Raw genomic sequence first — 24,932 nt, forward strand, 5'->3', positions numbered from 1 at the left:
ATGTGGCCAGGGTATCTTTTGAGTTGGCCTACTCAGCTGTGTAAGAACAAGTCCATCTGAATCAGATGTCTCAATTACAACTATCAGGCGGATCTGACCTGGTGATCAGGGGTATCTCTGTGTTACGTATTCCAACCAAGGCTGCGTGGCCTGCTTTAAGTATTTCACACTACGGGTGTCTTTCTTGAAACTGGCTGTCATAATATCGTTGTGGTTTTCACACTATGAGATTGACAAGGGATCACACACTGCCTGCCAGATATTTCACCAGAATGCATCCCCGATACATAGCCAAGTTAAGCCAATATTATATTTGTTTTTATTCTAATTGTACACAGTGCACGAGAGCGATCAGCGATAATGATTTTCCGTCTCTCACCGCGCACACACACACACACACACACACACACACACACACACACACATCTCTTTGATGTTTACGTGTGCCCACGACGCGTTTGACGCGTTGTACAGTAAACTATACTGTACTGTAGCTACTGCACTTGGCTACCGCGGTGATGAAACAAACTCTGCTGTCTGCCTCGTTGACTTCCTGTTTAGCGGCGGCACAAAAATGCTGTTTTCTCCTAATCTAGCTTTTAAATCACTTTCATTTCAAAACGGCAGCCTCTTCTACCTGCCGTAACACAAACACTGTGGCTCAGAATTGATAAAAAACGGTCCTGACTGAAAGAAAAGATTTTCGCGAAATAAACAGGACATACTCGGATTACATTTACTCGGATTACTTTTCTCGCCAGTACTTCGAAGGTAGGTAAAATGACGCGTTGCCATGGGCACCAGCAAACACAACACGTCGAAAATTCTGGGCACCCGGTGTGTTAATATTGTTTTTATATTTTTTATTATATATATATACAGGTATATATATATTTGTTTTGCTGTTGCGCAGCCTCCACGACCACCGCTCCGTTCACACGGGTGTGATTTTTGATGTTGGATCGCCGGCGGTGCCATTATACCAATGCCGATCACAAAAAAGGAGACATGTTACATTCTTCATTCATGCCCAGGGGAAATAGTGTTTTTAAATGATGAATCCAATAACATTCCCTTTGCTAGATATAGAAACGCTCGGGAGGAAATCGCCGAGCACTATCATCGCGGCCAAATCTTCTCGCAGTGCTTTTCACACACAATGAGCAAAACCTCGGCGAGTAAAGCCCGATATTGCGGCAGATCGCCGTTTTTGTCGGCGTGCCAAAAATGGTCGGCGACAGCCCCAAACGGCTCAAAAGGTCTGGCAGTGTGTTCGAGCCCTTCTTTGGTCATATTTGGTCATTAGACCCTTCAGCCATCCTCAACTCGGGGCATGTCCTGATGTCCTCAGGTACACTTTTAAACACCTGTATTTGACCACTTTTCCCTCCACGCCAAATCTCTTCACCAAAAATAGCCGTCGATATACTGTACAAGCTCAGTCACAATGGTTGCATTGAGTTTGCAGTTGTGCTGAAAGTTTGCCTGCCCTGTATTCACCGATTGTTCGCATGCTATGACATAGGGAGCACAGGATTCATATGGTTAAACAAATCGGCTATACTGCCACTTTTCTTTTACTGATTTAAATTGAATCTTTGTAGAGTGGATACTGGATATACTGGTCTGAACAAACTGACTTATTTTTGAGAGATGTCTGAATACTGTAGTATACTAATAGTGATGGTGCTCTTATCTTTTTTCCTGGTAGTTTCTTTCCCTTTTCCCTTGTTCTCGCAATTTAGTCATTATCCCTATCACGTCTACTAACCCCTACAGTTGGTCATATGGGAGGGTTTAGACAAGCACAGTTTGACTCTTCCGATACACATTAAGTTGCCAGACGCTTCTGTGTCACCTGACAGTGAGTTCACTGGGAGGGCATAGCGCATGCAGGAGAACATGCTATCCGACCTAGTCTTCTCCCTGCAGGGAGACGGCCACTTGTGTGTGTTGGAGCACCCAGCCAAGCGGGCTGCACCACAGAGGTGTCAAGCCTTCCTGGTGGTCAGGAAGGTTTCCCCTACACCAGGGGTCTTCAACGTTTTCAGGCCAAGGACCCCTTAGTTGAGAGAGAGAGAGAGATGAAGAAGGGACCCCCACAAACTTTTCATAGATTCCATATAGTTTCATCGTTTGACCGCACAATCATCAGTGTATTTTGGATTCATGTCAATTTGTGTTTTCAGATATTTAACCACTTGAGCCGTCATTACCTAATAAACTTGACCTTTACTCTGTACTTAGTCTGCTCTTTTCCCCCTCTACACCAAACCTCTTTGCCGAAAATAGCTGTGAGCTTGTAGATCTGCTATTTTTGGCTACAGTTCTCAGAATATGGACACAATGGTTCAAGTTGTTAAGTAAAAGGATTGGAAGATTTGGAGGACCCCCTGTAGTAACTCTGCGGACCCCCTAGGGGTCCCAGACCCCCTGTTGAAGACCCCTGCCCTACATCTCCCAGATGCCCCCTCATGCAGTGATGGTGTTTTCAGAGTGCTGAGGTTAGACCAGTAGTCTGTGTGGGTTGCAGGGCTCATGTGATTAAATGTCACTCGTCAAAGAAAGAAATATTATTTTAAAATGAATTGACACTGTTGGCGCGTGTATTTTGCTTCATGCTTAAACCTAATTTATGATCTGTTGCGCCACGGTGTCGCTTCTATCATCATGTCCCTAGAACAGATTAACTCCCAATGTGGAAACGTGTTAATATAATAGTAAAATGAATAGTAAATAATTGCACAAACTGACCCCCAGCCTACTCTGTGTATATAAGACGGATGATTTAACGTTCCACTCCTCATCAACGTGTTAACACTAGCAAGTTATGTTTTAAACTCTTCTTTTCTCAATTCGACGGGTGACGGGGTCTGTTATGGAAAATCCAAAGGGACTAAGGGAGCATTTTTCGCTTTTTGTTTTCCGATGAACAAGCTCGTCTCTCGGTTAACGAGAGTTGCAGGTGGTTTACAGGATGATGTTACACTGAAATTGGTGACCGCACCGTGGCTAGTTGCATGGGTGATGTTGGTGACTGGGGCTTTTGGTGTGACAACGGGTTGACTTGCCCCTTCAATTATTATTATTATTTTTTTAACAGTGGCCATTAACCGTTAGTGTTTACCGGTAACCAATTTCTTAACGGTTAAACGGTTAACTGTTGGCTATCCCTAGCTCCCGGTGTTAAGAGCCGTCCCGGACAGCTTTTAGCGGCATCTCCATTTAATATAATTTTTGATGAATTTAATAAGTGTCACAGAGATGCATTCTGTAGACTTCCATCCTAGCTGCCTTTTCCTTTAAGATACAGGACAGTTCAGAAGCAGACTAGAGGCCTAGTGCTTGCTTCAGCTTGTACAGGCCATTTATTTTCTTTCAGACAGCTCCCCAGAAGAGCTTATTAGGGCGTTAGTGACTAGTGTTCTCAGAATTGATGATGCGTCTAGCCATTGTGCTGAAGGAGGGGTTTGTTTGTGTTGGAGACACATGCATTACCACCAGCCCTTGGTACCTCTCCTTTCTGATTACCCAAGTATCTCATGGCTACTTGGGGCCCTGGGCTGTCAGATTTTAAACGACCATCATCAATAGCTCATATCAAACCGAGACACATCTATCTCTATTCTTTCCACCCTATTTGAGTTTCTGACCCCCCCCCCCCCCCCCTCCATGCGCCCCATGTCTCTCTAGGCTCACAAATGTCTCCTCCGCCAGCTAATCTATATGCTAATGAGTAGATTATAATCAATGGGGTTCGTGCATGGATGGCCCCAATCAATACACCGGCACATGACTGGCTACATGTCATATCGTCGCTGTCAGGTTATTAACCTTGTATGTCCTAAACCGTTACTTTTCAGGAAATGGGGGGCGGGGTAGACTGTGTTCCAATGCATCCAATGTAGTTATTATTTAGCACAAGCACTTGTTAAATACTTTCATTAGTTCAATATTTCTTAAACCCACAGACACTTAACCACTTTCACTTTCAAACGTCCTATATTAAAATTGGCTTATGGGAGGATGATCCACGGCCAAGTCAGTATATGATGATGGTCGGGGCGGCTGTGGCTCAGGAAGTAGAGCGGGGTGGCCAATGGTCGGCGGTTCACATCCCGGCTACTCCTGTCTACATGTCGAAGTGTCCTTGGGCAAGACACTGAACCCCGCGTTGCCTCCAATGGTGTTAGCTTGTCAGTTGCCACCATTGGTGTGTGAATGTGGGAAGTGAGGACGCTGGCGTTGACTGTTCGCCGCTTCACCTCCCAATGTATGAATGAATGGAACATTGTAAGCGCTTTGAGTTCGCAACTTGCTTAGAAAAGCGCTATAAAAATGAAATCCATTATTATTATTATGACTCAGAATAACTACACTACGGCTACTAAGGCTACGACCTACTACGGCTACGGGACGTCACTATGACTCGAGTCATAACCATTAACCAACCTTATACGCCCATATACAAGGCCTATGGACTGAGTTCAGGATGTCCAGAGCCACAGAGCCGACCGCTATATCCATATTTGGTCATGTGCAAGGGGCGGACCGAATTCAAACTTTGTGTGTGCATCGGCAACATCTCGAGGGAGTTCGGTGTCCGCTGCCGAGTTGTTTGGATAGGTGGTTGTCCAGAACTGACTGACTGTCCAAATGCATGCCAATATATGGGCATATACTGTACGCAGCCCGAACCTCTAGTTTTCTGAAACTAGCCCTTACCCGTTCAAAGGTATGAGCTCCAAAATGATGTGCAGTGTGTGGGTTATGGGATGTGCACTGTGCATACAGTATATGAGGGATGGAAAGTAACTTTAACTGGTGCTTGCATGATAATATGTAGGAGCATCAATGTAAGAAATACCCGTTTCGTTTAATGGCTACCCCCCCCCCCCCCCCAGCCCCCCCCCCCCAACACACACACACACACACACACACACACACACAGAGAGCTGGTTAAACATGTTGCCTCATGCTAGATGCAGAATAGATGTGCCTCATGCTAGGTGCAGAATAGATAGTAGATACACCATAAAAATGCTAATATACAGTATATGGTTTGTGAAAGTGACAAACGGGCTTCACAGTTATGTTAGGTGTGTTCATATGCTAATGGTGATGCGATTTCAGATCAATTGCTCCAGCCACTGAGGAGAAACGCTGTTTCAGACAGACAGACAGACAGACAGACACTCACTCACTCACTCACTCACTCACAGCGAGTCGCTTGTAGAGCAGCTATTTTTGCTACTTTTGTGCAACACTGTCACACAACGAAGTAGGGTATTACTTTACCAAAAAAAAGGTTAAACATGGAGATACAAGGTTTCCACCCAACAGCGATGATATGTCCAGAGACTCCAGACTCCACTCCAGACAGTTGTGTTGCTGTGTTAATGTGGAGGAGCAGCAGACCATAAGAATGCTATTATCAGGCCATTTCTCCAGGTTTATCTAGCCTCTTGTGCATAGACAAAAGCAGTCGTTAAATTGATCACGATTATGTCAAATAATTGCGATTAGACGATTGTCATAACTGTGACAGCCCTATAAGCAGCCGGACAGTGCATCGCGGGTTCGAGTATGGGTGGATATTGGCAAGAATCTCGCGATGCAATACGTATCACTATACTTGGGTCACGATGCAATAAGTATCACGATATATTGTGAATCTTTGCGATACGATACTATTGCAATACTATTGCGATATATTGCAAAATTCAACAATTAGATTGCTCTAATGTTGTTGTTTTCGTCGTTCGCTGCCATTTTCTCGAGAGACCTCACTCATTGAACCATGGGAAGGAGAAGTAGTTACCAATGGTAGAAATCCGGTCCTGACACTCTGCTGCCTCTAGATGTCGCTGTACTTGTACAGCGACATCTAGAGGCAGCAGAGTGTCAGGACCGGATTTCTACCATTGGTTCCTATGCATGGGAACATATTTTATTTTCCTCAAAGTATCGCGATACTACAGCCTGAAGTATCGATACAGTATTGGCAAATAAACAATTGCGATGTATTGCCATATGAATTATATTGCCCACCCCTAGGTTCGAGTCCCAATCCCTATGATCTTTACTGCATGTCTCTCTCCATTTCTCTCCCTTGTTGTTTCCTGTCTATCTCCACTATCAAACAATACATAAAGGCAGAAAAAGAGGGGAAAAAAATAAGAAAATTCAATTGCAAGTCTCTCCCCATTTCTCTCCCCTGTTTCCTGTCTATCTCCACTATCAAACAATAAATAAAGGCAGAAAATGAGGGGGGGGGGGGGGGGGGGAATGAGGAAAATTCAATTGCAAAGATTCCCCATTTTACTTTTGTATGGGCAGATTGTAATTTTTCTTTGCCTTTCTCTTTATTTCCTTTTCCCCCCAACCAAACTGCCATAATGAGATAGTTTCTTTTCATTGTCTCCCCATCAGTAACGTGCTACTTTGATTATAATTATTACGGAATTATGCTACCAAGATTTGGCTAATCCTTGCCACAGATTTAGTCGCCATGTAGTAGTTAATAGCCTGGGTTATCTTTGAGAGACACAATCTTTGGTAATCCCTCCGGGTCAATTGCATCTCAAAATTGGTGATGATGATGATTACAGTCTAGCTGGAATGATAAATTGCCGGTTAGATTCCCTCTCTTAGATTTAAGTAGTCAGTTCTAGACATTGATCTAGGCTAAACAATATAAAACAAAACAAGTCCACTCTGAGCTGCAGATTATTTGTGAAAAATGGCCATGCATTTTGAAAACATGGTCTGTACATGTAAATGACCCAAACTGTGCTCTAGCATGTCAAATATGAAAACAATGTCAATATTAAACTAGTTCCTTTGTCTGTCGGACAGACAGCCGGAAGAGGGCAAAGCTCAACAGCGAGCCACTCTCTATTTTTAACAGCTAAACTGACATTTTAAGACGTCTCCCCAAAACTGTGTCGCAAAAGTAGGTGAATGAAATAAATAAAATGCTTCCTGGGACAGAATTTAGCAGTGTTTTCTTAGTGACTGGTGTTGGTTTTCCCAACCTGATTTATTTCTCAGATGTCCTCAGTTTCATCAGTAGAAATACCTACTACTGCACTATTTGATTATTATATATATTTTACACACACACACACACACACACACACACACACACACACACACACACACACACACACACACACACACACACTATATGCAAATTATGCAGTATCTACATAAGAGGGTTGAATATCAAAAAAATATATTTTTGATGATTATGCTCCATTAATATGTGATGGAGGCCCTCAAAATTCAATATTCTGTCAGGAGGGGGAGGGGAGACTGAGTAAAATCATTACCATCATCTTCATTAGAGGGTGATCCGCTGCCCAATCAGCATGCTGCGCTTCACAGGGATTCCATCGGCACCCCGTTGGCTGTCGCTAGGATACCAGATAATCAGGAGGCAGGCCGGGGCCTGGTTGGTGGAGTTGAGTGTTGATGCTGGGACGAGGAGCTCACTGTGTGTATGTGTGTGAATGCATGCGTGTGTGTGTGCACACATTGGGGGTGGATGGGGGGTGTGTGTTATTAGACAACCGGGGCAGAGGGGGTTTTGGATACGACACAGAAATCCAGTAGTCAAAACGCTCACGCTCCCTCACTGACTCAGTCACGACAAGCCGGAGACTCAGACAGACAAAGAGGAGCAGGAGGACCCTAGGAGAAGGACAGCACAGTCCCTGGGGATGGGGCATCATACCCCTGCATCGCGTTGGGGGCGCCAGAGGAGGTAGGGGAAAACACCCGGGTTAGAGGGGGGTGGGGGGGCTTTGTCTCAGCAGCAGAGTAACCCTCTCTCAGCATCATTCAAAGCCAATAATCACACACTGTGCTCTCTTTGCTATCGATCTACTGTAGTCATTTGATAAATGTGCACCTGTGTGTGTGTGTGTGTGTGTGTGTGTGTGTGTGTGTGTATTTGCTTAATGTGGGCCGTTGTATGTGTCCCGGAAGGGGACTTAGGGGCTGGATGCTGATGGAACTTGCACTTGTCTTGCTTAAACTGGGCTCTTAGTGATGTAGAGACAGCCAGTCTGTCTCTCTCTCCCTACCTCTCTCTCTCTGTCTGTCCCAACAGCTCTTGCAGACTATGCAAATCATCAGACAGACATCAGACAGTCACTTATTACAGTCTTGTAATGCCGGCGTGAGCAGACCACAAAATCAATATGTATTTTTCGACGTTGGCATTTTCTTTTTCTCCAAATCTTTTTAAGAGAGATAGTGAGAGAGGCCTGCCATCATGCCCTCTTGTCATTCTCAGTGGGTTCACCAGCTCTCAGGTGTACCAGATTTGGCACTCTAGCCAAATCCAATGTAATGAAAAGGTTACCTCAGCCAGAATGTTCAAGCTTCTCAAAGGGAGGGGGGGAGGGGGGGGGGGGTGTTCTCCTTAGCTCTCCTGCACTGATGGATGAGTGACTCGTCTCTGAGAGACAGGGGGAGGGGGGGCAGGAGGCATCATTACCAGAGGGGATTCCCTCCTCTGCCTCACCCCCGCATCCCCTCACAACACGATGTGGCAATGACAACCAGACGGTGACTAAAATGACCACATACTGTACATACAACATGCGGGGGAAGCTTTGGGGGATGATGATGTTGTATACAGCCAGAGAAATAAAAACGTGCTCAAGCCAGACTGGATGTCAGCCATCAGTTTTTCACTAACAGACTTAATTATAGGTCGGAGGCTCGTTCATATGTTGTGAAATGTAGAATCCAGTATAGAACTAATTCAACACTGATGTTATGGTTTCTTTGTTTTGGCTCATTATGGATGTATGATTCCCATTAGTGGGTTTATTGTATTTCCAAATCTGATTGCATTTCATTTTCATTTTGGTTGGTCTTCAACTTCATATGGTGTTCAGGTTTAGCGTGTGTGTATGTGGGTGTGTTGAGAATGTTTTAGATACATCCATTACTAGGGGATTATTCCTCCAATGTTCACACTGTATGGCAATAGTTAAAATCAGACTGAAAGACTAAAAATAAGATTAATTTGAGATTACTCGTGTGTTTCTTTAGATTTTTTTTAATTGTGTTCGGGCACATTCTTTTTCTTGTAAGTTGTGTTTTTGTTTCACTTAAAAGAGAAGCATACAAGCCTTCATTTCAGCTACACTATGAGAGTAGCTATTTAACCTTGCCTTTCTTTGGTATGAAATGTTGACAAATTGTCTGCTGCTTTTCAGGGCTTCTTGCCTGCTTATGCCGTTTTATAGGAACAGGCAGCACATTTTTACCACCACGCAGAGCATTTTCTGAATGCGGCCTTTAGCGTAAGTGGGCAATAGATCTGTGCCACACGTCTTAATTTCACTTGAAATAGAATACTGATGAGGTTGGGGGGTTGGGGTGGCTTAGGAATTGCAGCACGGCAGTAGCAGCATTGCTTCTCATTTAATTACTTCCATAGCGCCTTCTCTCCCCATTCCCAACCCCTTTAATATCCATAACCCACTCACTCTGCCCACATTCACATCCCCCTCTTTCTTAACCCAGCAACCTCCACCCCTTTTAACTTTACACCTATGCCTCTAGGCCCAGAGGCTAGAAATCCCACCCTCACGTTTTTACTCTGTACTGGCATCAGCTGTTTTGAGCCCCCACCATCAGTTCCACCAGACCACCACCCACGCACTCACTCTATTAGCACAAGTCTCTTTCTCTCTCTCTCTCACACACACACACACACACACACACACACACACACACACACACACACACACACACACACACACACACACACCACGTTTAACAACCCTGCCACCACCAACCACCTCGTCTGCTTGATGACCTCTGAACCCTCTCCTATTATAGTATACTGAGGTCACACCAGCCTGTGTGTTCTTCCTCATACCATTTGGCCCTACCTTTTAAAGCATCTCTCTCTCCAATGTCTGGCCCTTGCTTACAGATCCCATCTTCTCATTTCCTATCCAATCACGTCTAGAACGTCAATGTCACTCTGTCTGTCTGAGGCCTTCCATCTCGTCTACACGGAGCCTTCCCCTCCTGTGATAATGGATCTAGGGTACCAAGGGGCCATACTTAAAAAGGCTTTTACAGGGCGGCCCTAAATCTTCTACCCTCCTCATTCTCGCGCGCTTTTGCTGGCTGACAAATGGGTTCAGGAGGACACACAGGAAGGCTGCTGCATTCACATGCCAGACAGTTTTTGTCTGATTACTTTGGTCATGTCTCTCAGAGTCAGTATGCTGCTTTTTTATTAGCTGTGTGTGGGACACTACAGTGTGGAATTGGATAAATACTTTACATTTGGTGTAGAAAAGAACCTTAGGGTAGACCAAAAGTGTTTGAGTCCATATGAAAAAGGTAACTTTGACTGGTGTAATCTTCACTCGTGGGGGAGGGGTTTATTGACTTGCCAAGCCCCTGACACAGCTACCCCTAAACCCCCTCCCCACCACCACCAACAACAACAACCCCTTTCCGCTATTAACGTTCACCAAATGAAGTGCGCTTGTTTTGAGTTAAAGAGCCCTGTAATTTAAAATGCAAGTTGTTTAGCCAACTTTTTCTCTGACATCACTGGCATTCATTAGCTTTCAAAGCATGCATTCTTTTTTGTGCTTCTCAAACTCGCTCTGCATTTTGGATCCAGTCCACTTTTTATCCATGCAAGTCAAAACACCTTGGATAGTGTTTCGAAAAGTTAACTTGCAATCCTGTAGGACTACCAGGATGGTTTATTTAAACTGGATGGATCGCAAATTAGATTTCATTGCCTCTGGTATTAATTTAAGTGCGAAAACAAACAAGCTTCAAGGGGGTCATTCATTTCGGAGCTGATGTCGTAAAAAGTACATTAATGTGTGTGTGTTGTTTGTGGAAACTGAAAGGAATTCAGGATAAGTATTTACTATGCAAATTTGGATTAATTATGAGAATAGCCTAAATGCTATGAGAAGTTGATGAAATTCAATTTGTCCACCTTTTTATGTTGGTGAATTTGTGTGATTAACAGCTTTATTTGACTTGCCTTCTGTAGAAAGAGGAAACATACACAGGTGATTGTAACTTTGAACAAAGTGGTTCTCACTTCTCAAGTCATGTGGCCAAGTTCAAACCGAAAATCTAAAGGCACACCTACTGTAAACATAGGCTAATAATTCTGTAGAATTCATTTTATCATACTATATATTCAGAGGTACTCTAACATGCTTGTGCCTGCACATCTGTTGTCTCATTAACAATAAATATCCTTTACCCTACACAGTAAGTAAAATGCACTGATGCATCATGCTTTATGTAATAATGGGGTATAACACCCTCCTTTCTATTAGTGGTCAATAAGCACAACAATCCAAATGAATTCTTATATATATATACATATACATAATACATAAATAAATATAAACCAGTAAGACGCCCTAAGGGAGAGAAGCAACCTTGCCTTAACAACTTCAGTGCCATATGCAAAGTGGGACCTCTTATATTGCCACCAATCATGCACTACGCATAGATAGATAGATAGAGTTTATTTGTCATTGTAACGAAATGTATTTGTGCATTTGTGCACGGCTGCTGCCATTCTATCGGCGCTGCATGTGCACGCTTTTCACAGCTTTCAAACTAAATAAATCCGCTTGGAAATCCTTTCAGGCATTCAGGAGAGAGCAGCCCTTATGTTTTCTTCAAATGTAAACAAACATGGCTGCCATGTTTGAAAGATGGGGTTGGTCTGGGGTTTAAACATGCAATTTCGCGATCGCGATCATGCCTAGTACATTGTTGTAAGTCCAAAAAAAAAGAAGCTTTAGTTTTTTTTTTGGGAAAAAATATATATATTTTTTAATAAAAAAAAAATATATAAAAGACGATTGGCAGGGAAGGCCATAGTTAAAAAGACAATTTTATTATAGAAATCGTCTTTTTGGCACTGCTTAAAGGCGCACGTGCACACGGGCATGTGCACATATGCGCGTGCACGCATCCACCTGGGTTACAGCAGACTGCTGGGCGAGCACTAGCGTTTTGGCATGGGATCAACTTTGACAAAAAGAATGGACAGACCTGGTTGGTTGTTTTAAGTTGGACAAAATGTGGCCAAAAAGTTTTGCTATAATAATATGCGTCGTGAGATCAAAACATTTGAGAACCCCATCTCTGACACACACAATAGGTCTGCGTTCTTTTACAGGGTGAAACTTATAAACTACTGTGTAAAATGCTTCGTAAAAAGGCTTCCAGAGATTACCGTATGATGCTGCTGTGCTGCTTTAGAGGGGACTTTATCAAATCTATTAAAGGCTGGCCAGTGATTGTTCAATACACTATCGTTGGTAGCGTATTGGTGCTGAGATTTTCAATCTTACACGCGAAACCAACGTAAACCGTAATGCTTTTCACACGGAAGGCTTTATTGAGCCTCCGCACAAAAGTCCTGTGATACTAACGCGCGGACGCAGTGGTGCCACGCTCCTCATGCACAGTGCACACACCACACCCGCTCGCCCATGCTGGAGTTAAATCCTTTTGGAGGTTTTTCTACGTGACTCGCGAGTAAAGATGAAGGTTTAAAACAAGCTATTCAACACTTAAAATATGAGGTACACTGCAGTGTCTGCCTTTAACTGAAGCTTAACCTCGTGCCAGGCTTTCCACCGCGGTCCGCAGAGGAAAAGACCCCTAGGCAAAATTGGTCTACCGGAAACCCCGTTATTATGTCATAGTGATTTCAAGCTATCCTTGATCGGGACTGGCGTACATGCCTGGGCATACAACAAACTTTTGAGCGGTTTGTGACAAGTTGTAGGCCAGATGTAGGCCACGCTTCAGAGCCCGGACATTCTTTCGGGGTCCGGGCGTTTTTTGGGCCCGGACAAAGCCAGATGTTGGAGCACTACCACTCAATTACCACTTAAATAAAATGCAGGAGATTCCCACACAGTGTAAATCAGCTAGTGAGAATGTGGCAGCACTGCTTGGAAGTGCTGTGATGCAACTAGGGATGGAAATCGGAATCGGCCAATATAAAAAATCGGCAGGTATGATATCAAACCGGGCAAATCGGTGACCGGCAGGTCACTGACATAAATACCGGTTTTATGCCAATTGTGTTTATGGCACTGCACAGCATGATGCTCTGGTCCTGTGACTAAAGTAAACATTAGCAAGTAGCAGCCAGTCTACTAGTGGCAGCCTACAGAATACAGATGGTGCTGATTACCTTTGCAATGTAAGGATATATTCCATAATCCTGTGTCAATGTTGTCTCCAAAAAGAAGGGGGAAAAAAGCATGCGTCACCTGCTTTCCTCCTGCCTAGTCCAGACGGTCATATTAGACTGGATATTGTCTAATATGACTGGATATTGTGCTATTGTGATTGATTTGGCATTAGTGTTCTTCTAGCTTATTGGTACTCAAATTGAAATATGTCTTGTACGCCTACTTGGCCTGAAAAAAAAAGGGTATTGGAGCAACCCTATTTTCTAGTTCTTAGCTAAAGAAATCGGTATCGGAAAAATCGGTTTTGGCAGGTCAGACCTTCATAAAACCGGTGGATCGGTATCGGCCAAGAATTTTGCAATCGGTCCATCTCTATCGTCCGTCTTTAGCGCTCTCTCCCCTCTCTCCAAAACCCTTTCAGGTGTGCTCTCTCTGAGCCCTACTCCACCTCCACTGGCTATGATTATCTATCTAAACACACACCGAAATATCTATAATCCTGTGGTGTAGATTGCATTTTTTCTGTATTCATGATACATGATACAGACTTTAGTTAAAAAGAAAGTTGTCTACCATGCAGCTAGTGCAGAATTATAATTCATCTTGCCTGCAGGCTGTAGCACAAGCAAAACCGTAGCTTAACATTCCACACAGCGTGGGCCTCCTCCATAGGAGCTTTTCAGATAAAGATGTGTTTAATTTATTGGAAAAAAGAGCTTCATCACGGCCTTGTCCTAAACAGGGGTACCAGATAACATAGGATTCGATAGACCAAACCTTTATTGATCTCTGGAGGGAAATTCATGCCATAGCAGCACCAGCAGTAAGAATGAAACGAGAGAGAGGGGTTTCTGCACTAGATATCTGCACTGGGTCCATGAAGGAGTGAACATGCCGCATGTACAGTATCTATACATCAGCGAATAATATGAATAATTGTGTCACTATACCAGGGGTCTTCAGTGCTTTCAGGCCAAGGACCCCTTAGTTGAGAGAGATGAAGCAGGGACCCCCACAACCTTATCATAGATTCCATATAGTTTAATCATTTGACAGCACAATCGTCAGTGTATTTTCAGATATTTAACCACTTGAGCTGTCAATACTTATAATAAACTTGACCTTTCACTCTGTACTTATTGTGCTCTTTTTTTTCTCCCTCTACACCAAACCTTTTTGCAGAGGTCGCGCTGTGAGGCCTTGTGAGCTTGTAGATCGGCTATTTTTGGCTAAAGTTTTCAGAATGTGGACGCTAGTGTTCAAATGCGTAATATAAAAAAGGAGGAAAAAAGTTTCTATCACACAAAGATTTGGAGGACCCCCCTGTAGTAGCTCTGAGGACCCCCTAGGGGCCCTGGACCCCCTGTTGAGGACCGCTGCACTATACTATTGCCAATGAATATATGAATCGGTAGCTGTGCAGTATGAATGATGTGTCCTTCCGTTCCTCCAGGCACCGGAGAGCCATTCAGAAGAGCCGGGGGTCAAAGGTGAGAAGAGCGGAGGGTACCACCATGGAGAGTGAGCCGGGGGCCCCTGCCTCTACCACTGGCAGCACAGGGACCACCACCACCCCCAGCACCAATACCAGCACCAGCACCACCGCTGCTGCCAGCAGCAGCACCACTACCAGCACTTCCAATAGTACTGCTCTCAGCAGTACTAGTAGTACTACTACTACTAGTAGTAGTAGTACTACTACTACCATGGGAAGACAGGCAGTTCCTCAGATATCCGTCTACAGTGGGATTCCAGACCGACAGACGGTTCAGGTATGTTCCTTTCTGTGACGAGAAATGTGTGGCATGTGTTGTCTCATGCTACTTGCTATGTGTTGTCTCATGCTACTTGCTATGCATGCACTAACAACCCAGCACAGGCACACTAAGCGTTGTGCTAGGCTGCTACTGCCCTCTGTTGGTACATTTTCAATCCATCCTTCCAAGAGCAGTAGATAGAGTTGTACCACTCTCGGCTCCCATAAATCAGACAGGCATTTGAATTCCACAGCCTTCCGATGAAGTACCAAAAAACTATAACTTTACAGTAGTAGTGCTCAAATGCAAAGATTACATTTTAATAATTTACAAAAAAACTGAACAAGGAGCATAATGGCAAAAAGGTTAAATTGTGCTGTGAGATACAAACTTAAAAACCCTAACTAAATCCCCCAAAGGTTGCTTATCTCCTTTGTCCTCTGTTGTGGTGCTCTTGACCCCTACAATTCATGCAGAATTATCCACGACAGGGGTCTCCCTGCTTTTTATTGTTGTGACAATGTCACTCTGACCCTGTGGATCCTCTTTCCAGCAACGAAGGAAGCTTGTGTCATTGTCACCAGGCAGCCTAAAGCCACAGCGGTCGTTTTAAGATCAGCAAGGGATTGAATGAATGTGCCTACTGCGTACAGAATCCCTTCTTTTCAACTTGTTCCCCATGAGGTTTGGGTGGTTTTATAATCCATTAGGCCACAGGTCAAACGTGCACTCTGTTGCCTGGCAACGAGGCAGGAGTGTCGCACCAAATTCTGGGCCCTGGGTACAAGGATTCACTCGCATGTTGTACTTTAACTACAGTATTGAAACATAGCAGATATACAAGCTCACAGCGTGTGCTGTGAGCTTGTAGATCTGCTATTTTGGAAATATATTTATTTCATATTCATTCTAAGGTTTTTCTTTTTTTAAAACCTATGTTTCTATGTCAGTGGTGCTCAAACCTTTTCATGTGAAGGACCCCCAAATATGATATGTATTTGTCCACGGACCCCCATCTCAAATATTTTGTTCCAGGGACCCCCCCCAGAAGCAAAATTTGAACGCGGCAGAGTGCCGCGCTGTGAGATTGTACATCTGTTATTTTTCAATAGTTAAAGAATAAAATAATGAAGGCCCCTCCACCTTGGGCCCTAGTAACTCATCCCCCCCCACCTCCTCCCCCTTGTGACGCCCCTGCAACCAGGCAGAGACTGTCATTCAGTGTCAGTGATGGTGGTGGGTGAATAGAAAGATGAGCTCTATTCCTGGTGAAAGTAGGATAATTCTGTGACCCCTTCCCTGCAATTACCTACCGTACTTGAAAAAACATACACTGAATAAATGGAGCAAGTTATATTCAGTCTCTTGCCTGGGAAAAACTATAAATATTAATTCTTTAGACATTGTTGACATGTGCTCCACTGACAGCCATTGGGCGTTGCATCATCGTCAACGCAGGGAATGTTCCCTTTTGAATCAATGAAGGGTGTTCCATTGCCGACGTTGCGTACGGTGATGGCTGCAGTGGAGCTTTGGCCTAACTTCTAACTTGCGTACATTTTCCCTACGGTCTTGTTTGCACCACCTGAATGTGTTATTCAAACGAAGCAAATTTCACAACTTAAACTTGACAATAGTTTCTCTGATTCTGACTGAAGTGATATGATGATACATACAGTCTCTGTCAAAATCGGCAGCTGTTTTAATTCAGCTAAAGGCATCGCTTGCACATTGAGGCTTCTACAGTACTTCCAGGCGTATCTGGCATACACAATAACCTATAGCTGTCTGACTTCCATGCAGGCTCTAAGTGTTGTGAGCCGAAAACCCTTGCTGATGTGGGTGTGTGAGCAATATTCCACTATTTGACTAATGACATATTATTGTATCTAACCGGCAAAATATATTGCGTTTATCTTTATTTGGAGAACCATGTAGACTGGATCAGGCCACACAAACCATTAATACAATGGTGGAATAAAATTCAGCAAAAACCAATGTTCTTGTGGAGGGCAGTGGTGGAAAAAGTACTCACATTTTACTTCAGTAAAAGTAATACTGCAATGTAGAAATACTTACAGGGGGCACGGTGGCGCAGTCGGTAGCGCTGTCGCCTCACAGCTAGAAGGTCCTACTGGGTTTGATTCCCACGGGGGGCGCTGGGGGCGTGTTCTCTCCTCCACGTCATCTGCGCTCATACCCTAAGTGGGGTTGGCGAAAGGGCCTTTCTGTGTGGAGTTTGCATGTTCTCCCCGTGTTCTGTAGGGTAGGTACCCCCACAAAAACATGCAGTAATCCCGGTCCTCCCCCTGGCCAGCCGGGGTGCCTGATGGAGGGGAAAGGAACTGGTTGGAATAATGTGTTCCTTCCACACGATACGTCCTACCCTACTATGAGGCAGATTCTTGCAAAACACATTTTTTGGACACTGCTCCTACAGATTTTGCCCTAAAATCACGCAAAGCGGTACACAGTATCTCTAAGGTTATGTCATCAACATGGATCTGTCCCATTTCCTATATTCCCTCCTGATTGGCTACGATTGCCTTCTAAAGTTTGTGTATGCGACCTGACGGTCGCTTATCTCCTGATTAGGGAGTCTTACTGGTTTGATTTATCGCGATATTATTGTAAATCGCTATTATTTTGGTCTCGGCAATCGTGACATGAAATGTTCATGTGGTCCCATCCCTACCTGCAGGTGATCCACCAGGCGTTGCACAGCCGTCCCAACACGGCAGCACAGTACCTGCAGCAGATGTACGCAGCGCAGCAGCAGCACCTCATGCTGCAGACCGCAGCCCTGCAGCAGCAGCACAGCCTCAACCTGAGCACCGCTCAGCTCCAGAGCCTGGCTGCCGCGCAGCAGGTCAGTGGGAGGAGCGTGTCGAAATTGCGACGTAGCGATTATTTGACGTCCCATTAGTTTGACACTGGTGAATGCTAACCTAACCTAATTTGATGACCAGCAGTGGTTCCCTATAGATTATATTATTGTTTTTTTACGAAATGAGCTGATTCGATCCAACTTACTGAATGTGACGGTTACATTTAAATAAAGGAACGTGACCAGTATTTCACAGTAATGAGCAGAGCTGGATATGATCACAATTTATGTTTGACTGGAGGTTTATTTATGCTGCCATTAACAAGCTCTTTCTCTCTGTGTTCCCCTGCACCAGGCCAGTATTGCTGCAGGCAGACAAAGTGTGTCCCAGAACAGCACTTCATCACAGCAAACAGGATCCTCTCAGGCTACGGTGAGGGGAAATTTACAGTCTTGTGGGCTCCGCTTGACAAAAGGCTGTTAGTGGTCCGACCTGTTACAAGCTCTGATGCTTTTACAAGCCCAGAACGTCTCCAGAATGATGTGACGTGTTGTCGTGAGCTTGTAGATCAGCTCTTTTCTGTGTTTGTGTGGAACATTGTACGGCGAAGAATAACATACAGCTTACTGGACAACTGAATTTCCCCCTTGGGATAATAAAGGTATCTATCTATCTATCTATCTACAGTTTAGGCATTTAGCATACGCTTTTAATCCAAAGTGACTTACAATAAGCAGCAATACATCAATATAATAAGCAAGATAATATGTCAGTACATCAACAACAATATAACGATGCATTGGAATATCAATCTAGAAAAAACAATGACACGTAGGTAGACCACGCACCTAATCAGTTAAAAACCTTCTAAAACCTAAAAATGCTATCTAGCTTCATGTATGGTCATTGCGGGAAGGGGGAGTGTTACAGTAGTGCTATGGGTTTAGGTGGAGTCTGAAGAGCAGAACGGCAGAAGCTAGGTAGTGAGTCTGTAGTTCTAAATGCGACAGAAAGTTTATTCCGCAGTTTAGGGGCCAGGTGGGCAAATTGTCTAGGACGAGTGGATAGGGCTTAAGTGGTTAATCAGACTAATTTAATTAGTCTGATTAACCACTTAAGCCCTATCCACTCATGTTTCTGTCATAAAATTATATTTAAAAAAAGATTAAGCAAGAGAGCTTTATAGATTAAGAGAAAAAGTAACCAATAGAATAAACCCTAAGAAAATAATTGAGAGTTGCATCCCTAACACATTACATAGGAGTCTACAAGTAAAGTAAAAAAGAAAAAAGGAAAAGCTTTCTCACTGCGGTCGTTTTTTTTGCTAATTTGTTTACCTCTGTGGAATACAGTGGTCTGCTGTTCATCCATTTCCTCAGGAGATGTTTACCAACCCTCGTCCCTCATGTTTCCCAATCAGATCAACCTGACCACGTCTCCAGCTGCAGCCCAGCTGATCAGCCGAGCGCAGAGCATCAGCTCCGCCCCCCCCACCAGTATGTCCCAGCAGGCCGTGCTGCTGGGCAGCCCCTCCAGCACCACACTCACTGCCAGCCAGGCACACATGTACCTCCGTGCACAGATGGTGAGACAGCAGCGGCAGGGCACCAGGAGGTCACATCATGCCCACTGGCCCATGTACACAGCTACTTAACGCTATAGGTCTATGTGCGAGAAGTTATGTTTGCACGCAATCGAGCGCACAAACTCCCAACCTAGGTCCTCATGTATACAGAATGCATGCGTATATATACCTGATATAGCTACAGTATGTATACGCTCAGTGGTTCTCAACCTTTTTTTCCTTTGAGCCCCTGTTTCTTGCATCTGACAAAACATCTGAGACCCTCCACACGTATGCACACACATGCGTGCACACATATATGCACACACTTGTGTCAACCACTTAAGCCTCATATACTTCTCTCATGACATTTTACGCTTTTTTTTTTTTTTTTTATATATACTTTATTGAGTCAAGAGTGTAACATTCTCTTTGAATGCCTTTTCATTTCATTTCATTTGACATATACATTTTGACCCATTTTCTTTTTTTCTTTTTTTTTTCACCTACATAAAACACAAAACAAATCCACATAACAAGAAAACAAAACAAAACAAAAACAATTTACGCTTTTTTGAGCAATATTAAGGGTTTATTTTTCTGTACAAGTCAGACAGATATCACATTGAGAACATGGAGGCAGACAGTGGAATGAAAGTGAGTGATGATTTTGTGCACATTTTGGACGACCTCCAAACAGACGAGGTCTAACGCACAAGGACCCCACGTTGGGAAACACTGCTGTACGACGAGCTCACAAGATCCCTTGCGGAGGCTTGGTGTGTGCATGTGTTGGGCGTTGGCCACTCAATGTGTATTTGCCTTTGTAGACCAGTGGTTCTCAACCTTTTCGGGCAGTGACCCCCAAAATAATCACATTTTATCTGGGGACCCCAAATCTCCCCAAAAAATAACTTTGCCCAAAAAAAATAGCGGATCTACAAGCTCACAACTTGCAACGCGTTGTGAGCTTGTAGATCTGCTATTTTTTGGCAAATGTTCCGCCTCAGGATAATGGATTTTGATTATCGCGATAATATCGTAAATCACGATTTCTTTTGTCACAATAATCGTGATATGACATTTTCATATCGTCCCATCCCTACTCGCCACTGGGGGCAGATGTGAGGCTCTCGGGCTGCCCTGCCTTGTTGTTGTTAATGAGGTTCACCCAGCTGGTCCCGCAGAATTAATTACAAACACAAGGGCATGCATTTAGGTGATCTAAAACGACTTGCAATAAAGTAGGAATTTAGTGCCTGTATATACACAGGAAGGCATGGCTGTTTACGGACACGTTAGCTATCACCTGGGATGGCATCTGTGTCATTTCACTTACAGGACAGACCCATTTTGGTTCATATGGTAGCTCTGTGTCCCTAATGAGCTGAGGATATTTCAAGCTTCTTTTTTTCCCAGGCAGTTTATCCTGTTGAGTTGTTTAACGTCCCACATTTAAGCAAGAAGGATAAAATTCATTTTCAATGCTCCGTCCAATTGGTATATATGTCACGGTTTTAAAGAGAAACAGGACGGTCGAGAAACGGAGCACTCGGTGTGCAGCACGGGGCGGAACAAGCGGTCGCCCACAGCAACATCCTCCAGGCGGAGCCGCGCCCGCTCGATTGTCCACGACATTGCAAGCGGCGCGCAGGCCAGCGGACCTTGGTCCTGCTCTTCGCCCCCGAGCACCGCAGGTGCGAGTGGCCGCGAAGAGCGGGCCAGGGCCGGCCGCGCGAGTTACGAAGCCGTGGTGAATGCAATAGTTATATTTATGCCCAGGCCGTAAGGCCTGGGCAAGCCCACGATAAACACCCTGTCCAAGTGACTACAATGGAGCTAATGGCTAAGCTAGGCTAGGCTAGGCTAGGCTAGGCTAGGCTAGGCTAGTAAATACAGTCGCAAACGAGTGACGTCAGCGCCTTCACTAGTGAATGCGAGTGAATGGCTGTCGTCGCCACCTGGTGGTGATTAGTGTGTGGTGAACGACAAAACAAGCGCTCTTACAATGAACGTCCTGCGTTACCCAAACATCCTGTAACATATATATTTTCATATTGCTGGATAAGGGGTAATTGAAGGTGCTACTCAGAGTCTCAGGCATGGTTGCATTGTGCTGAAAATGGCTGACCTCCAAGCTCACAACACGGTGCGTTGCGACAAATTATGAATCAGGCTGGCACTTTGGAGGGCACAGTTGTGGCTGCCTCCTCATTAGAATAAACAGACAACATTGTTAACTATTCAGCTTCCTTCTGGCAGACATGTCACATGGAGATATGTTTCTGAGTGCAGACTAGTTATCCAGTATTACTATTCAGCACATGTGGTATTGGGTTTGTACTTTAATTTAAGACAATTTAGGACTAAGTGGGGAAAATCTTTCCAGTTGTCACTTAGGGTTAGGGGGCTATTTTAGGGTTGTGTTAATGGATAGGATCCCTGCTTCATCTATTTCTCAACTAAGGGTGTGTGTGTGTGTGTGTGTGTGTGTGTGTGTGTGTGTGTGTGTGTGTGTGTGTGTGTGTGTGTGTGTGTGTGTGTGTGTGTGTGTGTGTGTGTGTGTGTGTGTGTGTGTGTGTGTGTGTGTGTGTGTGTGTGTGTGTGTGTGTGTGTGTGTGTGTGTGTGTGTGTGTCTCGCGCGCTTGCTTGCTGGCAGGCCCAGCAGAGCAACCTTGTGCAGGTGGCCAGGAGTCTGGGCCGGGGCCAGCTCATCTTCACTCCAACCGCAACAGTGACAGCCGTCCAGTCAGAGACACAGGTAAACAACTGGCCCACGGACTGGAAACCTTGAAGACCCCTTCCCTAAAAGCTTTTGTCCAATGCTAGCTTAGCAACCGGCAGCTTGCCAAGGCTGTTCCCAAAAAAGCTAGCATTGGACAAAAGCTTTTTGGGAGGGGCATAGCTACTGGCTAATTCATCCATCTAATGCATGGGTCTTCAACAGGGGGGGGTCCTCAGAGTTACTACAGGGCGGCCGCCAAATCCTTGTGTGATAGGATCATTGTTTTAAATGAACAACTTGAACCCTCGCATCCCTATGCTCTTGAGTCTGAGGAGAACTTTAGACAAAAACAGCCCCAAAGAACAATGGTTTAGTGATGAGTCATCACTTTTCACATTTGTATGGGGTCCATTTCTGGCCCAAGGAATGTTTTTCGTGCAAAACAAATGCTTGCAATGGATTCAGAATAATTAAAAACACCTAGTTAGACCCCTCACATGCTACTTAAAGCATATTTTTTGGGAGTCATTTTTTCCCTTATAGTACTGTATAGTAAGTGAATGAGACCCAGAATTACCCAAACTGTCAAAGATTCTCCTAGGGATGTTGAATTTCAATCTTTGTTCGATATGTTAGTAGACATCTTTACAAACACATTGGTGAAGAAATCGTTTGGTAACAAATTTATTCCCAGGGTTTTATTAAAATTCCCTGACTAAATCGATGAGAATCTCCATCACAACATTTATACAATATGTAGAGGAGGGGGTCCCTGCTTTATCTCCCTCTCAGCTAAGGGGTCCTTGGCCTGAAAACGTTGAAGACGCCTGATCTAATGGATTTAAATGATTAAATCGTTGTTGAAAGGACAATCGATAATGTAATTACCATTATATATTTCTTTCATAGAATAGGGGGCCTGGCTTCTTTTCAAACAGCTGATTATTTTAGCGATCACGCCAACCACTTCAACCACTAAATACTTGGTCTAACGGCGAATTGAGAAAATACAAGACCTACAATCTCACAACATGGCTCATAGCAACAGCAACATGTTTTGAGCTGATAAATCTGCTATTTTAACTTTTTATTTATTCATTTTTTCACCATTTTTGAATGAGATGCCCAAAATAGGTTGCCAGGTTGAAAGTGGTTCAGAATATTTAGTCCTCTAAAACAGTAAATTATTGTAGTAACGACTAACTTGCACCAGAGGGCATCGTATGGCAGGCAGATGCTAATGGCAAATACTCAGATAGGTAACAGAAAAGCAAACTGTATTTAGATACAATAGATTGAATTGATTAATCAACCGAGGACTTCTGGGGGAAACCTTCGCAGAAAATGGCAGGTTGTGAGCTTTTCGATCTGCTATTTTCTGCAAAGATATTTATTTAATAGAGTGAAAACAGAAAAGTCACCTGCATATACGTGTAGCTCTGGAGAATTCTGCTCAACAATATGTGGTTTAAGTGGTTAAATCATCATCTCACCCTGGGGGCACAGTCGGTAGTGCTGTCGCCTCACAGCTAGAAGGTCCTGGGTTCGGTTCCCGCCAGGGATGCTGAGGAGAGAACACGCCGGCGTGTTCTCTCCTCGCGTCATCAGTGCCCATACCCTCATGCATAGAAGGAAGCATGAGGTCAGTCCGTTGCTCTCCCCAGGTTGGCAGAGGGAGTGTAGCGCCCAGGATTACATTAGATAATTGACACCGGGTGAAAAATGGTTTACAAAATCGTGGAATAAAAAAATAAAAAAATAAAAAAGATCATCTCACCCAGTTCTAACAACTGATCAATACTCCTCCTGTCATCCTGTATCTCTGTAGAACCAGGTCCAGAACCTGGCTATTCGAGGCCAGCAGGGGGCCACCATGTCCTCCTCTCAGGCCCAGACCCTGCAGGCACTGAGCTTGAAGCAGACCCCTGTCCCCATCCAGCCAGCGTCCTTGATCAAGAACGCCGGCCAGGGGAGCCAGCAGGGCTCTGTAGGGGGGAAGTCTGCCTCCTCTGACAGCCTCATGGAAGCAGGGAGGAAAGGGACAGCGGTCACTGAAGTGCAAGCCATAAACATGAGTCGCAGTGTCACAGCCGTCAGCGCACAGCCTCTTATAGCCCCAGGTATGTAGAGTGACCAGCTAACTTTAAATGGATATAATACTGCAAACGTATATTATCGTGTTTGATTAATTGCCGTTTTAGACAATCCTTTTAAGACACCTTATACATAGAAATACCTTTTTATTTGATTGATCTATAAATGGTCAAATCCGGCAGGCAACAGTCAAGGGGGACAGGCAGGGGGAAATCTCGCTCTTTCGAACGACCGTCATTTCGACAAAGGAACGTCAGGAGGGTTAGCGACTCACCCCACGAAGGTTAGGTTTAGGGTAAGGGTTAGAGTTGGGTGTCGATTTCTGTCGAACAGATCACACGTAGTAACAGCGAAACGCTCCCACCCGGCAGATGGAGAAGCTAGTTTTCCTTTTTTCTGTGTTTTGGCTTTGATAAGAGATTTACAGTGTTATGTTATCAGTATCAGGTATGATACAAGAGATCAAAACAATATTACTTCTGAGTCAACTCGCTATTTTTAGCTGGTATCCTACCAGATACGTCAATACATGAAAGTAGTTTTTATTTTATTTATCTATTTTTTTATTTATCTATTTTCAAAGTCAGCAGCCAACTGCATGGCCGTTGATTGGAGACGCTATTTTTCGCTTTGATAAGAGATTTCCAGTCCACGATTATGTTATGAGCATCAAGTATGATACAACAGATAAAAAGAGATTGCTTCCAAGAGTCAACTCGCTATTTT

The 24,932-nt window shown here is 44.2% G+C and overlaps 1 protein-coding gene across 1 annotated transcript in view; it reads left to right on the forward strand.

Annotated features, from left to right (window-relative positions):
• Positions 1-24,932, forward strand: part of phc2b (polyhomeotic homolog 2b) — a 61,612-nt gene that overhangs the window by 8,501 nt on the left and 28,179 nt on the right. Inside the window, exons 2-7 of the mRNA XM_080728534.1 lie at positions 14,692-15,010; positions 17,697-17,864; positions 18,178-18,255; positions 19,244-19,408; positions 22,047-22,148; positions 23,941-24,232. Coding sequence (XP_080584660.1) covers positions 14,753-15,010; positions 17,697-17,864; positions 18,178-18,255; positions 19,244-19,408; positions 22,047-22,148; positions 23,941-24,232 — 1,063 coding nt within the window. The 5' untranslated portion in view covers positions 14,692-14,752. The remainder of the gene's footprint in view (positions 1-14,691; positions 15,011-17,696; positions 17,865-18,177; positions 18,256-19,243; positions 19,409-22,046; positions 22,149-23,940; positions 24,233-24,932) is intronic.

This window comes from Nannobrachium achirus (genome assembly GCF_963921795.1).
Source record: "Nannobrachium achirus genome assembly, chromosome: 6".
Lineage (NCBI taxonomy): Eukaryota > Metazoa > Chordata > Actinopteri > Myctophiformes > Myctophidae > Nannobrachium > Nannobrachium achirus.